Source organism: Lacerta agilis, chromosome 7 (genome assembly GCF_009819535.1).
Source record: "Lacerta agilis isolate rLacAgi1 chromosome 7, rLacAgi1.pri, whole genome shotgun sequence".
In the NCBI taxonomy this organism is placed as follows: domain Eukaryota; kingdom Metazoa; phylum Chordata; class Lepidosauria; order Squamata; family Lacertidae; genus Lacerta; species Lacerta agilis.
In genome coordinates, this window is record NC_046318.1 from 28071011 (window position 1) to 28086366 (window position 15356).

The following is a 15356-nucleotide window of genomic DNA, read 5'->3' on the forward strand; positions in this document are numbered from 1 at the left end:
ACAGTCTTATTTTGTTAAAATCTATTATAAAAATACCCCGTAATCTCTCCTATTTCACAGGAAGATTCCTAGGGCTTTTTTGGTAATTGATTCAATACTAACTACCCTGAGAAATTTATTGTGCCCCCGCATGCCCCTGTACCAGAGAAATAACTGACAGTCTTTCATATTTTATTTTGTGAAGCACCCTGAAATCAGCTCAACTTGATTTTCTTGAGTCAGTAATGCATCACATTATACATTCCGGTTCTAAACAACCTATCATTATTACTGAAGACTAAAGTTAAGGCTTTCTTGTATCAAATAGGAAGGAAAAGGCAATTCTATTTGACTACATTGTCAAAAAGGTGCCACCACACCTGTTCACTTTTCTTAATGTCCATACCTTATCTTCATCACAGCCAGAAATATCTAATCGACTACAAGATACCTAAAACACAACAATAAATAAATATGAGCCCAATGAATGCTATCAGCCTGCTTAGCAGCAGATTTGCCTTCACATGAGAACCACAGTCTCCTCACCCACTGCTAAGCTTTGGAATGCTTTGATGGTGTTTCCTGCTTGGCAGGGGGTTGGACTGGATGGCCCTTGTGGTCTCTTCCAACTCTATGATTCTAAGAGGAGACTGCATTTGAAAGTTAAATAAACAAAAGACTGACAAACATGGCAATAGAACTTCATGAACACTCATGTACTGTATATCCTGCATTTAAAGGAAAGGAGGGCTATACTTGCATGTAGGAAAGGAGCATTAAACCTAAATTATCCCTGACAAATAACTACTGGAATATGTAGAATCTGCCACAATTTCCTTTGACAACTTATTCTAGTGATTCATCTCATTTTCTCCAGGGTTAAAATGAATACTGTACGTTTGTCTACAACCTTAACATTTTTAGTAATATGTGAGTCTTTCACCTTGAAAAATTATCTTACATTGTGGACGTTTGGTGTACTGACACTCCGCTGCATATGTCGAGTCTTCGTAGAAATAGCCTCTTTGACTGTGACTGCCTGTGTTAAGATAGAACGGGTAAATTGAAATCCATAGTTTCATATAGAGATCTAGGCAATTAAAACTCACTTCAGAAAGTATATATAAAGGTATATTTACAGAAAAATCATTTTTACTTTAATCAGGTTTGATGACTCTGAAGACAGATCAAGAATAGAACATTATATCAAAATTGCATCCCAAGAGCAAGTTCACATTCAATGTTTGCCAGCATTCTGATAGTAAAGGTAAAGAAAATGGAAATATGAGACATCTCTTGTGGCAATTGTTTTACAATAACTAAACTAATTTGGCCTGAAACTTTTTTCTACTCACCTGTCTTAATCGTTCAAGACTCAAAATGTTTTCTACCTGCAACACTCCACGAGTATACTTCTCAATGTAAGTTTCACCATCAGATGCACCTTCATTTTCATTTCTGGCTGCCATCAGAGCCAGTGTCTCCCGATCTTCAATTTCTTCTGTGGCCTAAAAATTAAACTGTTTAATTTAATCTGTTTAAAACTGGGACACAAACAGAAAGCAACGTTATGCAGTCCTTATACAGATACCACTTCAGAATGCCTAAAACAGTACTTTGAGGATGCAGTTTACAGGAATCTCTTTTACTTTGATTTTTTCATTTATTCTAACTTCTTGAAAAAGTACTGTAGAACTTACCTTTGGTATATTTGAAACTATTTCATAGGCCACACCACAAGCATACCATATATTCTTCAAAGATATTCTTCGTTTGAGACTCTGGGTAAAACTCTAGGGGGGAATTAAAGAATAAAGTATTCATATGATGAATAGTGTGATTAAGCAAGTTAAGAAAATGGTTTCTTGCAGGTTCATGTCACATGCAATGGCGTAGGGGCTAACTTTCATCCTGGCATCCCAATTCAGCCTCCCTAGCATATTTTTCATGCCGCCCAATAGCTCATTGGGAAGGCAAAAAATTAAAAGAAACATGGTATTATTTTACTTTGTAAAAACAATTGAACATTGTTTTCACCCTCCATCAACACATGGAACATTATGGAAAAACACCTTTATTTGATTGCCTAAATTGGAATGTAAATTACTACAACCATCAGCTAACCTTTTTCTTTAAACATTTATCAAACTTTGTATACCTTCTTTTGTTTACGATCCTTTGTTATTCTGCATGTTATTTTGGTAACAAAACTAAACATCAATAAAACATTTATGTGGTTTTTTATTTTTAAAAAAAACAGCATTGTATGTGCATACTTCCTGGCTTAGTTTATTATTTGAAATTTTTATCCCAACAGTTAAGACAACAAAAAAGAAATACAGTCAAAACAAGATACATTAAGCAGAATGCATCCATCACCTGCTTATTGTAAATATTTGCAGCAATTCTTTTACGTAACACAAGTTCCATTGCAGCAGGGTGACTGAGTTGGACTGTAATCTTCACAATCAAATAGATTCTCTCATTTTGAGGTGTTACCCTATTCAAGTGCACTGAATCATGCACGGAAGGGTCCCATGCGGCAGTGGCTGAAACCTAGGAGCACAATTTGGTAGAATATTATAAAGGAAACTGGTCTAAATTGCTTAAATGTTTGCCCTACCCTTTTAACATTCCTGAAATACAGAAATGCTTAGACAATTAACACGACATTAACAAAAGCAATTAATGAACATGACTGAAGTCCTTGGTTTCAATAAGTCTAAGTAAAACTGAGTTGAATAGTACCTCTGTCATTTTTTTTGTAATGTATTTGATGGGGAAAGTGTGCAGTTGGTTTAACTGTCACTGGGGGAGCTTAACAGACAGCCAAGGAACAGACAGAACTATCAGTATGCAAAAGAAGGATAAAATGTATCCACATTTTGATTAGTGGTTGCAGGTTTAGAATATTCAGTTAGACAATGTGATTGGCTGGGCCTGGACCAGAGGGGGCAGAAGAAGTGAATATATGGCAGTTAGGGTCAGTTAGGGTTAGTCCATGTTGCTCAGAGAGGAGTCCGCATTTGTTGGTGCTTGGTGTTCATGGTGGGCAGCCAGAAGAAGAGAGCAGAGGAAGAAGATTAAGGAAGAAGAGGACTTGAAAGGAAGGCTGGGGTAGCTGAATTGGGTTGGCTCAGGCTGAAGAGGGGAGAAGAAGTGAGAGGCAGTTTGGAAAGCCAGGCTCTGTCTGGTGTCGGGTAGGAGAGAAAGATTCCAGGGCAGAGCAACGGAAATAGCCCTGTGCTTCAACAGGTCAGTACAGGTCAAAAGAGAGGCTTCAGTAAAGTTCCTCAGTTATAGAGTTGGTGAGGCTTAGCTGGGGTGGAGTAAATAGAAGAACAATCTGGCAAAAGAATCTTAAATTAGGTCCTTCAAAGCTGACTTAGTTTAGTAAAAGTGTAAAATAAGCTGCATTTAAGCAACATGTTAACAAAGTGCATATCCATTTAAGTAGGTAGTATAAACTGCATACACTTGTGCACTGCATAATGCAATAAATAAACATTGATTTCTTTGTCAAATATAATAGCTATACCTGATAGTCTTTGTACTACATTGAAATCAACAGTTACTCAGGTTACTGGTAAGTTAAGGGTGCTAAGGGTATAAGTAATATTAAATGGTGGCAGGACTATGGGTTTGGGAAAACCGCTGGAGCAGAAGGTGGTTGTTTTTTTTAAATAATAAAGTGAGTAAGGAAATATCCCTTCCCTTCTCACATTAAGCAACCAAGAATAAAATAGCTAGGGATATCTTTATCAATCAATATTTCAAATCTATTATAAACCAACTGCTTGACCATATTAGGACAAAGCAAACAGGGTATGTATAGATTGATAAAATTACTAATGTCATTGTCAGTAAAAGCAAAAGTTATAAAATGAAGATTCTGCCTAAGATATTTATTTTTTTATTGCTGATTTTTAACATATCACTGAAAGATCTAAATAAGCTCCAGCCTGGATGACTGATCTGCACCAAAAATTAACCATTATCACCATGTGCAATATTAGTTGCACTAGTACATGGTTTCACACATATAAAGACATTTTGCCATGGAGGAAGAGGTGGGAATCAACTTGCTATTTTCTAATATGCTCAGTTTGCATAAAACAAACCAATGATAAATTGCCAATCTAGAAGCCCAATAAAAATGTTATAAGAGGAACAAACATAAAGCAGACTTCTTCCATCTTTTGAAATATTATCAGAAATCTACAAAATATTACAAGGAACAACTAATAAAACAAAATTCAGAGAAAGAAATTGTTAGAATGACCGGTCTAGAATGGCATTATATATAGAAATAATGAGCCAAAAACTATTTTACTTTGTGTGGATTCAATAGAAACTTTTATAATATATTGTATACAGTGCTACCTTGGTTCCTGAACTCAATCCATTCTGGAAGTCCGTTCAACTTCAAAAACGTTTGCAAACCAAGACATGGTTTCTGATTGGCTGATTGGCCCCAGAAACAATGCCAACAGTCAAAACGGATGTTTGGCTTCCAAAAGACATTCGCAAACTAGAACACTTACTTCCGGGTTGGCAGCGTTCAGGAGCCAATTTGTTCAGGAACCAATCTTTTTGGGAACCAAGGTTCCACTGTACATGGCATTATATCTGTGTCAGAATTGCAAAAATGTATCCCAGTGTACCTATCTGATTCTTGTTGAAGAAGCAAGGAAATATTGGCTCACTTTTGGTAGAAATGTATTCAGGTTAACAATGGATAGATGTTTCACAGGGTATCAAAGACATAATAAGACAAGATATTAAATTAAATCCACAAACCATCCCTTTGGGAAAACTAAAATGGTAAGTGAGTGGAGCACACAGGGAGACGGCTATGGATATATTAACTAAGACATTTTTAGCACTAGCATGGAAGTCAGTGCATTTACCATTTTCTAAGGCTTTGGAGAAAGGGTGTGGAATATTATGTTACTAGCTGTAAGTATCTATGAGAAGGAAGGAACACCTACATAGAAACTTTAAGAAGAAGTTAGACTTAATTTATACAATTCAAGAATATTAAATGTTTATTCTTCAAAATATAAGTATTTCAACCCCACATGAATTAAGAGCTAATCAAAGTTCACTTTGTTAAGAGGTTATTCTGAATAACAATAAACTACACACTTGTTCAACAAAAATCACGTAGAAAAGAGTAAACTCTAATTCAAGGTTTCAAAGGTATAATGTAGCATTAAATGTATTGAAAAAGAAAGAAAATGGATTGGTGAAATGCAAACAGTAAAAATATGATAGCCAAACATCTACTGTACAGAATAGCTCACTAGAAATTTACCTCATCTTTGCTGTGTTTTATGATTGGCAGATAAAAGAATTGACTTCCATGCTCTTTTGGTAGTATTGAATTTACTCCTGATGCATGTGGACCTATAAGCTGTTCATTGGCACTGAGGTCATCAGCTAACAAAAAATAAAATTAAGTTACAATACATTTTTTTAAGCTTTAATTATTTCCTATGTCCCAGTCTTAAACGTATTACACAGAAATCATGCATAATTGAAAACAATACTTTGGATAGGATAGATTTACACTTCTCATGTTACATTTGTATACATCAGCTTAATGCAATTTGCTACCCCACAATGCAAGTACATGGCAAGAAATACAAATCATTGCAAAATATCATTTTGGAACTTTTGATGAAGATGTATCTTTACACATGATGGAAGAACTCTAATGCCCAACAGCTGTGCTTCTTTCAATCCATTCAATAAACAAACAAACAAACAAAAAAACTGGATTATTTAAAAGCCACCAGATCCAGATCTGAAGCACTTGATTCCCACACAGCAATAAAACACCGGCAATATGAAAGCATATAAACACTTCAAGCATATTCAAGGGAATTCATACTTCCATTCCCTTCATAAGCTGCAACTTACCATTCAAATCAAGGAAAAGTACAGGTATATGTGTTTCCATTCCAGAAGGTGGGATCCTAACAGTAAGGAAACACCCCAGTTAATAAAATAAACCATACACATGCACAGATATTTTAATGGAAAACTGAAAGCATTAAAAACAAATGACATTAACTAGGGGGAACCTACAACAAAATGTCACTGTGTATCCTTGGACCCTAGCAGGAGAGCACCTAGTCCATGGTTCACAAAATAGAAAAGAATTCATAGGGGTGGGGTGGTCAAGGCATAATAGAGCGAAATGTGGAGACAAGAGGAAGTGTGTCTTTTTTACTTCAGGACCCCATTACAGGTGTTAACACCTACTACAAGCATTAATACAACAGAAAATATTATAGAATCTGTAAATGAACTTGTATATAAACCCCAGTTCTACATTATTACATGACTGTGCATTACACCGCCAGAAACAGTTTTTATTGTCTATTTATTAAAATATTTATATCCTGCCCTTAATCCAAAGATCTCAGGGTGAGATAAATCTTCAGGATACATAGACCAGCAATACAACAACCAGTTCACTTCAGCAGTTTTATTTCTAGTTGTAATATGTTTCTAGCTGAACTAAGGGCACTAATGTTCTGTGTTGTGGAATATAAAGGTCAATTTTTTAATATAAAAAAGTGAACACACATTTAGCATTTTAGCAGCTTATTCTTCCCTCAGATCTTTACTATCCTGTTAACTGCATACATTATTCACTCAAAAGTTATTTTGCAAGCAAGCTGAAATATAATGCATTTGAGTCAACCTACCAATTTGCAGGAGCACCTGGGATCCCACTGTCTGGTGCTGGGACTAGCACAGCATTTCTTTCTTCTGTTAGCCCTACCCACTGTTCTACAAGACGTGCTTCTCTTTCCATGTCATCTTCTGTTTTATCTATAATGTGATACGGGATATGAAGAGTGGAATATTGGCCACATACTGTGGAAGTACTTTTTCCAGGGGCATCCAGAAAACAATGGGTTAATAATACATTTCCCAATTATTTAAGAGTAGCAAAGTGACAGGTTGGTTTTGGATTCCAATGAATGCAGATTAGATACAACAAAGCTAATGAAAATTCTGCTCTCAAAGGTTGATTCACTTTGTAATGAGCGAATTATCCTAATTTTTCACTTTATAACGAGCTGAACATCACAAAAGCCTTTCAAATACAAACAATTTTTAAAAAATAAATCAGTAATACACTAAGGTAAGACTTTTTTGATAAAAAGGAATGCAAAGTTCTTATAATTAAATCACAAGATCAACGAACCTTGTTTATTGCTGATTTTTTTAATCTGTTCATCTAGATATTCTCTGCGTTTTATTAGTGCCTCTGACCACCTCTCTCTCACACAATTTAAGTCTTCCTCCTATGGAAAAAGAGAATTTTTTTTGAACATATAAAACATACACATTTAATTTTATGGTTTTCAGCTTTGATTGGAAGATGTTACCGAATAGTGTTCATTCACATTTACATCAGATAGTACATAACCCAAGAAGCTAAGCTCACCCAACTTGCAAAGAGCATAAAGAATGAAAAGCTGAAATTGCACCACCCACTCCATAGTTAGAGCTCTTAGTGTATTTTGCCTCTTGCAAATTTGTGATTTAGATCCAAGCAGAAAAATAATGCATTGGCCAACAAACTATTTAGTAGCATATGAAAGTGAAAACAATTGAAGAGACATCAACATATATACCCTTAAACCTGTATTAATTCCATCATAAGAAGCTGTTACCAGTGTAACTAAATCATCCACATGCAAACAAAAACCCATCATGCAATCATGCTTTCTGGTATTAAAGGAATGTTTGATCCATTCTTCATAATTCATTACCAGGAAGTGCCATGAACCGCTCAAAGCAAGTTAGTAGCTAATTCAAGCTCAAACAACTGTTGACAGCTGGATGGTGTATTTAAATCTGGATCTGCCTAACTTATGGAAGTACCATAATTATGGAGGTGGAGGTCCTCCTGGGTGGGAAGTGCAAAGCCTTCTCTCTCCTTGCGGTTTATCTACTTGCAGTGTGTCCTCTGAAGCCATTTTCTCCTCATCCAGGCTAAATACCAGTAGTGCCCCTATCTGTGAGAAGAGTGCTTGGGTAGAAGGTTGCAAGAAGGTAAGCAGTGTGTGTTGAGTTGCCTCTGGTGTGTGGATGTGGGTGTTTAGCACTGCTCACCCATTTATTCATTATACTCCTAAGTTGGACTTCTAGTTTCCTTGTTTCACAGGACTGGGTCAGAGAGGAGCTTTAGGCATTTGAATCAGCCATCACCTGTAGTTTGAGCTGTAGGTTTCCGGAACAACTGTACAACTTACTAGGGTATTTGCATAGATACCTAAATTTATACAACTGCTATTTTTTGCTGCTTGTTAAAAAGTTTTTTATAACCCTTAATATTGGGAAGCCTTCATACAGGAAAGCAAAATTTACAGGACAAGCTTTTTTAATTTAAAAAATGGTTTAACAGTACACATAAATATTTGATTTTTTGTTAGTGCACTGAACAAAATGTGATTTAATGAAACCTGTAAAAATTATGGATGACAAATAATTGTATGTAAAAATTATTATGATTTCAAACATGATTTAGTTTAAAAAATGAAGAATTCAGCTTTTGGCCTCAATTCTATCATATAAGATATGTTTATAGATCTCTCTTGCATTACCCCAACATCTGAATTCAACACACAATACAACTTTCTCTGTTGCCTTGCCCAGGCTCTGGGGGACTTCCTTCCCAGGGAAGTCTGTTTTGTCCCTATTTGATGGACTTTCATCAGTAGGTTAAAACATTCCTTTTCTGGCAGGTACTTGACCTGGTTTTTAATCCTCGGCTTTTCCCTCCCTGAAATGTCTTTGCTATCTTGTATCTCTTGCATCTGTTTTACATTGTTTTATTTATTGACAGTTGTTTTAATTAAGTTGCAAGCCACCATGCTCTTTCTTAATTTTCAATAATCTAAATAAATCATTAATATATTGATCATTAGAAATGTCATATGAAAGAGCATAGTGTATTGTCAAATTAAGCTGAGATGCTTGTTCTTTAAATCAGTGTCTTTTAATACAGAAAGTTCCAAGAGCAATTTTTTTCAGTGGCTCTTCGGAGTTGATAACTATTAGCATTAGCTGTGCCCCATGCCATGTGATTCGACAACACACAGCCGCAATACCTGATAACTATCCATATCACCATCATCATCATCATCATCTCCTCTCTGGTAGAAAAAAATAAACTTTATAAACATAGAGAACATGCATTTTTCTTGCTAACAAACTCCAAATAAGAGCACACATCATGGACATAAATTAGAACAAGAGAGAACAGAAAGCATCAAACCTTATTTTATTTATTTTGTTTATATAAAGGTTTAGTGACCCACTAGTATGGTGAAGAGAACAGACATGTGCCACTCCTCTTTACCACTTACTTAAAAAAGTTTGAAAGTCAGGACCTCCAGGCTAATGCCTAATCACGTAGAAGCAAAATTCATGCAATGATGCTCCCTTGCTTTCTAGAGACAGAAACTATGTATATGATATCTTCATGCCTTCAAGCATTGGGTTGTTGTTGTTGTTGTTGTTGTTGTTTTAAATTAATTAATTGAAGCACATGACTGATGGGAGAAGTGTCCACCTGTTTTTCTGCATGAGGTATTTCTCTGGTAATTTATGCTGGATCTTCATCATTATGCATTCAATCTACACATCTTTGATGTAACAGTGGGCATTCAGCAATCACATAGTAGCCAGATTCATGTGCAATGTTAAACTGTAGCTTAAAATAAACTATGTTTTAATGTGCACAAACATTTTCCTCCTTCCTTCGCACCTGACTATTCCATGCAGGAAAGGAAAGAAGCCAGAGTCTGTCTTGTAGTGACATGCAAACTTGGGCTCATGGCTTGTTTCTTTCCAAATAAATCGTGAGTTGGAAGCCAGTATTTGTGCTTGGCTTACCACTTTTGATTTATATGGAGAGATACAAATAATGAGTCCAGCTTTGCTCATCACTTCAAGGCAGATACCACACGTTACAGAAAGGAGGCTGCTGAAATTAGGCTTGAAAAGGGGGGTGGGGGGTGGGATGCCAACAACTATTTGTCTGGTTTGCAAATGTGCCAATGGGCCCAAAAGGTTGGAGAGCCCTTCTAGAGTTGTTGTTGTTGTTGTTGCTTTAACTACGATTTAAGGTTACATGCAAACCAGTTCATTGTGGGTGGAGGGAAGACTTGGATTCAGTCCCTCCAAAGCAAACCATGTGTTAATCACTTCTAAGTATACAAATGCAATTGCTCAAGAGGTGAGCAAGTGGTTGTTGAGGGAAAGGGCTGTAGCTCAATGACAGAGCATCTGCTTTTGCATGCAGAAGGTCTCAGGTTCAATCCCCAGCATCTCCAGGTAGCCCTTTCAGTCTCCTCATTGTGCTTACAAAGGAGCAAGAGATTGTACCTGAGGCTTGCGATGACTAGTTTACAATAAACTTTTAAAATCAGCCTGCTCCAACTTGGTGTCCTCCAAACATTTTGAACTACAATTCCCAAACTTCATCTACTCAGCATTCAGTTTCATCTACTCAGCATTCAGTTTCTGATAATGGCCAACAAGATGCCCCTGAAAGGCACCAATTTGATATTGTATCTGGCATTCAAGGGATACCAATGCAAGATATGAGGTTCCATTTAGCTGCCATTCCTAATGGCCCTTGAGAAGCTATCATTCATGTCTTGCTTCAAGTGTACATACAAATTCCACACAGTATCCTTAAAAGGCACAATTAAAAACAAATCTGCACCACAATGTAATAATTTAGTATTTTAAAGCCACTTATCCTACCTGGTAACTGTCCAACCCCCGTTGCAATTTGGTTGATCTAGCAGTCACACAGCCGATGGAGACAGACAGAATGGCTTCTACCATAAGTGGCAATGTTCCTGAATGCTGTACTGGTTTAACCATCACCTGAACTCTGCGAGAATGACCCTGGTCATAGAAGTAGGGAAACATGTAAATTAATGTAAACACACTTTAGTATTCTTATCTGGGAGGGATAAAATTAATTGTACCTGTCGAAGCTGGAAAATCCCTCCTGTATTTACATCCTTTGCCTGGTGGAGCTCCACAGCTGTATAGTCCCCCAGTTCATTCAGTTCTTGAATTGAAACCCACATTTCTATTCGACGTGTCACTTCATTCCACCTAGGGACAATCCAAAAAGCAATAAGAATAGTATGAATACTTCTCCTTACACTTTAGTGGAAAATTGTAGAACCATTCATTTTATCTACTTATTAGATTTTTATCCCGCCCTTCTTCCCAAAGGTGCCAAGAGCAGGAAGCAACAATACAATTAAAACAATTTTTAATAATTAACAAATCAAATATTCTTGCAACAAAGAAGACTATGAGAAATCTCTTCTTTGTACCCAATTTCTCTCCTACCACCTCTCATAGGCACACCCACCCACCACCCTTTAGTTCTCAATTCATCTCTGGCAGATGTGCTGTACTTCCTCCTTTCTCCCTATATTTGAAGTGAAACTTCACTACTATAAGGAAAATACAACATAGGTTTACCTGTCTCTCAAGGTCCTGGTTTTTGCATGAAGAGTATCTACCTCCCATATGGAACTGCCGTTTCCAGCACATCTGTGACCCCATACCTCAATAGCAAGCGCTCCATCTTGAATGAACTCCAGAAATTCTTCTGTTACATTCACCACATAATCCTAGAAAATTGGAATACTTACTGCAGAACACTTACAGCATGATTTTTATCAGCTCTATGATTAAAAAACCAGGTGAATGTTCAAATGTTCTTCTGGGCAGAAAATAACTCCCAATGAAGATATTAATTCCATGAACCAGGTAAAATGTAGAATTTTGTATAATGCTAAACAGACCACTATTTTATATTAATACTTCTCTTCAGTTATATTTGCACAGGTAGTCAAAATTCCATATTTTGTGTTGATTACTACAACATATTTAGTATTGTAGCTCCTATTCTACTGAGATATATTGAAATAAGCATAACCACCAAACATTTTAGGAATAACAAAGCTCCATTTTCAGAGACCAGGAAGTTTGCCAGACTAACTCACACCTAACTAATATGTTTTTGTGAAAGAATGAATGTTTCATTTCCTTAATCCAATTCCATTTTCCATAACAGTGAATGGGCTGGTCACACCTTCTCTCTGACTAGGTTTCCTAAGAACAAAGTTGTATGTTCTGTCTTCCTTCCTCTTTCCACTGGGAATCACAAATAAAAGTACCAGGAGCAGGTTACACAACTCCAGCATTCAATGCCACTAATGACTTGTTTAACCTATGCCAGGGTTCCCAAACTGTGGCCCAGAGTGTGTGTGAAGAAACTGGTGGTCTGCCCAAAAGGTGAGTGGAATGGACTGAAGATAATTGGTGGGGGAGGCACTTGAAAGCAGTGGAAAGGAATTTTTGTTGTGTCTTAATGAAGGTATTAGAACCCATTGTTTCATCTCCATCTCACTGTACAGTAGGATGGAATCATATATATATATATATATATATATATATATATATATATATGGACTCAAATGTATTTTTCTAGCATCCCAACCAAACTAAATTACCTTACAATGAGCAAAAGTCACTGTAAACTGGACATCCTTGGTCAGAGGTGAAGGCACATCTGGGTCTACAACTGGTGCTGCAACAGTTGACTCACACTGATCCCAGAAGGTGTATTGACAAAAGACAAAGTTTGAGAGATTCAAAGGTAGTCCTGTTGCTTCTTTAATTTTTACCTAGACAACAGTAAAACTGTAATTCAATATACTGGCATATTTATATTAATATATTCAGCTATATTCAGAATATTCAGTTAGACAATGGTTGACTAAGTAAGGCCAATTTTATCTCACAGCTAGGCTCATAAAACAATCTAAAAATTAACACTCAATATATGCAATATGTTTAACAAACAAAAGCATCGTAAGTTTATTTGGTAATCCTTGTCCACACACGTGGACTGCTAGACAAGCATTGAAAACTTCAACTGCTGTAATTAACTAACCCCAATGAATGGTTTACAGGTTTAAAATTGGTTGACTTAACTTGTAAAAAAAAAAGCAAACAAACTTTAGACTTGTCTAAAACTTCCATCCAAGGTGCTGACTATAGTATGAACATAAGACAAATAAAGATAAACTAAGATATCTAAAGGTGTATGAAAACCAACTGGAATCGGATGAGTGACAAGGTATTTCCCATTGCAGATTGTAAGACATGCAAAATGTTTAGTGTATTATATTGGTAAAATATACATATATACTATTAATATATATAGTCCATACCCTGCAGGTGAGTTTTTTTGGCCTGTGAGTAATTTCTCCATTGTTGTCCATGATTTCTATGCTTCCACTTTCACTTGAGTTTTCAGAAGAATCATCTCCTTCCACTACGCGTTCTGGGACAACACCAGTGACACGCATCACTTCAACATGCAGACGCCCTGCAACCTGAATCCCAAAAATATTAATATTGAAGACCTTGTAGTACTGCATAGCATCAGTAATCCACATACTTACATATATAAATATAATTGTAGCTTCAACTGAACAGAAAAACAGCATGCAGATAACAATTGCACATCACATACGACCATTCTCAAACCTGTCTCAGAACCAACTTGACACTACGGAGGTTTACATGTAAGATGTGGTGCTCAGTATCTAACCAATAAAATTCTCATTTGCTTGCTCAGCTATTACCAAAATTTACATATTTAAAAATAAAATGGAAGTTATTGATAGTTGTTTTGAATGGCCTTCTGTGTACTCACAACTTTCCCCTTTGATTTGACTTCTAAATTTAGAACACCGGGGGAGCAAGTGAACTGCAGTCAAAAATTTGGTTGTCAGTACATGAAATTCAGTGGCTTGGTCATTCACCATCTATTCAAAGCAATTCCATTTAATGTTCACTCTGCTTTGATTTCAATGGCACCAATCTTCTCTTGTCCCTAGACTGTGTGCCCATCCTGACTGCTGTCTTATTGCAGGTGTATGCAGCAAGACATCATTGATGCATTAAGAGTGGATTTATTCTGCCTTTGCTTCCTTAATACATATGTGCTGCTCATAGCAAAGATCTGCCTTCATAAGCAAAACAGAATAGATGACACCAGAGATTGAAACTTACCTCCCCCTGCTGGCTAATTATTGGTACTGCATACTGAAGTTTAACATCACAGAAAAGGCACTCCAAAAAGACATTCGCTACACCAATTAAATTGTGGTTTTCTTGTGCTTCATAGAAAGGATCACCTCTTTTTCCAGTGAGTCTCATCTGTTTTTTTTTTAAAGACAATTAAAATTTCAAAAACATAAATGATTTAGCACAGTGATCCAACATGGATGTGCTAAAAAATTATGAGCTACACCCAATAAAGTCATAAATTCATATTCAAATCCCCATTTCATCACTCTGCAACATGTCTAAACAAGGCAGGTCAGATGATAGCAGAAGACAAGAGTATATGTAGAGCACTTGAGTGTATATAGAGCATCTGCCCTGGGCCTATTGTTGTTCAACCTATTTATAAATGACTTGGATGAAGGCATTGAAGGGGATGCTCACCAATTTTGCAGATGACACCAAACTGGGAGGGGTAGCCATTGCTGCTGAAGACAGACTCGGGATGCAAGATGACCTGAGCAGACTGGAGAACTGGGCCCAAACCAACAAAATGTATTTCAATATGGACCCATGTAAGGTTCTACACTTAGGCAGGAAGAACCAGCTGCACAAATATAAGATGGGGGACACCTGGCTTGCCAATAGTACACGTGAAAAGGATCTAGGGGTCTTAGTAGTCTGCAAGCTTAACACGAGTCAACAGTGTGATACAGCAGCGAACAAACCTAATGCTATTCTAGGCAGCATCAACAGAAGCATAGTGACCTGATCAAGGAAAGCAATAGTTCCACTCTATTCTGCCTTGGTCAGACCACAACTGGGGTACTGTGTCCAGTTCTAGGCACCATAATTTAAGAAGGATATTGACAAGCTGGAATATATGCAGAGGAGGGTGACCAAGACGATCAAAGGTCTGGAAACCAAGCCTTATGAGGAATGGTTGAAGGAACTTGGTATGTTTAATCTGGAAAAGAGGAGATATGACAGCCATCTTCAAATATCTAAAGGGCTGTCACATGGCGGATGGAGCAAGCTTGTTTTCTCCTGCTTTGGAGACTAAGACCCAAACCAATGGCTTCAAGTTATAAGGAGATTCTAACTAAACATCAGAAAGAGCTTTCTAAGCGCTTTTCAATGGTGGAATGGTCTCTCAGGAGGTAGTGGACTTTCCTTCATTGGAGGTTTTTAAGCAGACGTTGGATGACCATCTGTCATGAATGCTTTAGCTGAGA

The 15356-nt window shown here is 36.8% G+C and overlaps 1 protein-coding gene across 1 annotated transcript in view; it reads right to left on the reverse strand.

Moving 5' to 3' along the window:
* The window catches only part of KIF13A (kinesin family member 13A), a 73031-nt gene that overhangs the window by 17116 nt on the left and 40559 nt on the right, over window positions 1-15356 (reverse strand). The window contains 16 exon segments of the mRNA XM_033154657.1: window positions 386-430; window positions 941-1018; window positions 1335-1487; window positions 1680-1772; window positions 2359-2535; window positions 5297-5421; window positions 5905-5960; window positions 6699-6825; window positions 7205-7304; window positions 9117-9161; window positions 10780-10926; window positions 11010-11142; window positions 11521-11672; window positions 12558-12731; window positions 13281-13445; window positions 14128-14274. Coding sequence (XP_033010548.1) covers window positions 386-430; window positions 941-1018; window positions 1335-1487; window positions 1680-1772; window positions 2359-2535; window positions 5297-5421; window positions 5905-5960; window positions 6699-6825; window positions 7205-7304; window positions 9117-9161; window positions 10780-10926; window positions 11010-11142; window positions 11521-11672; window positions 12558-12731; window positions 13281-13445; window positions 14128-14274 — 1917 coding nt within the window.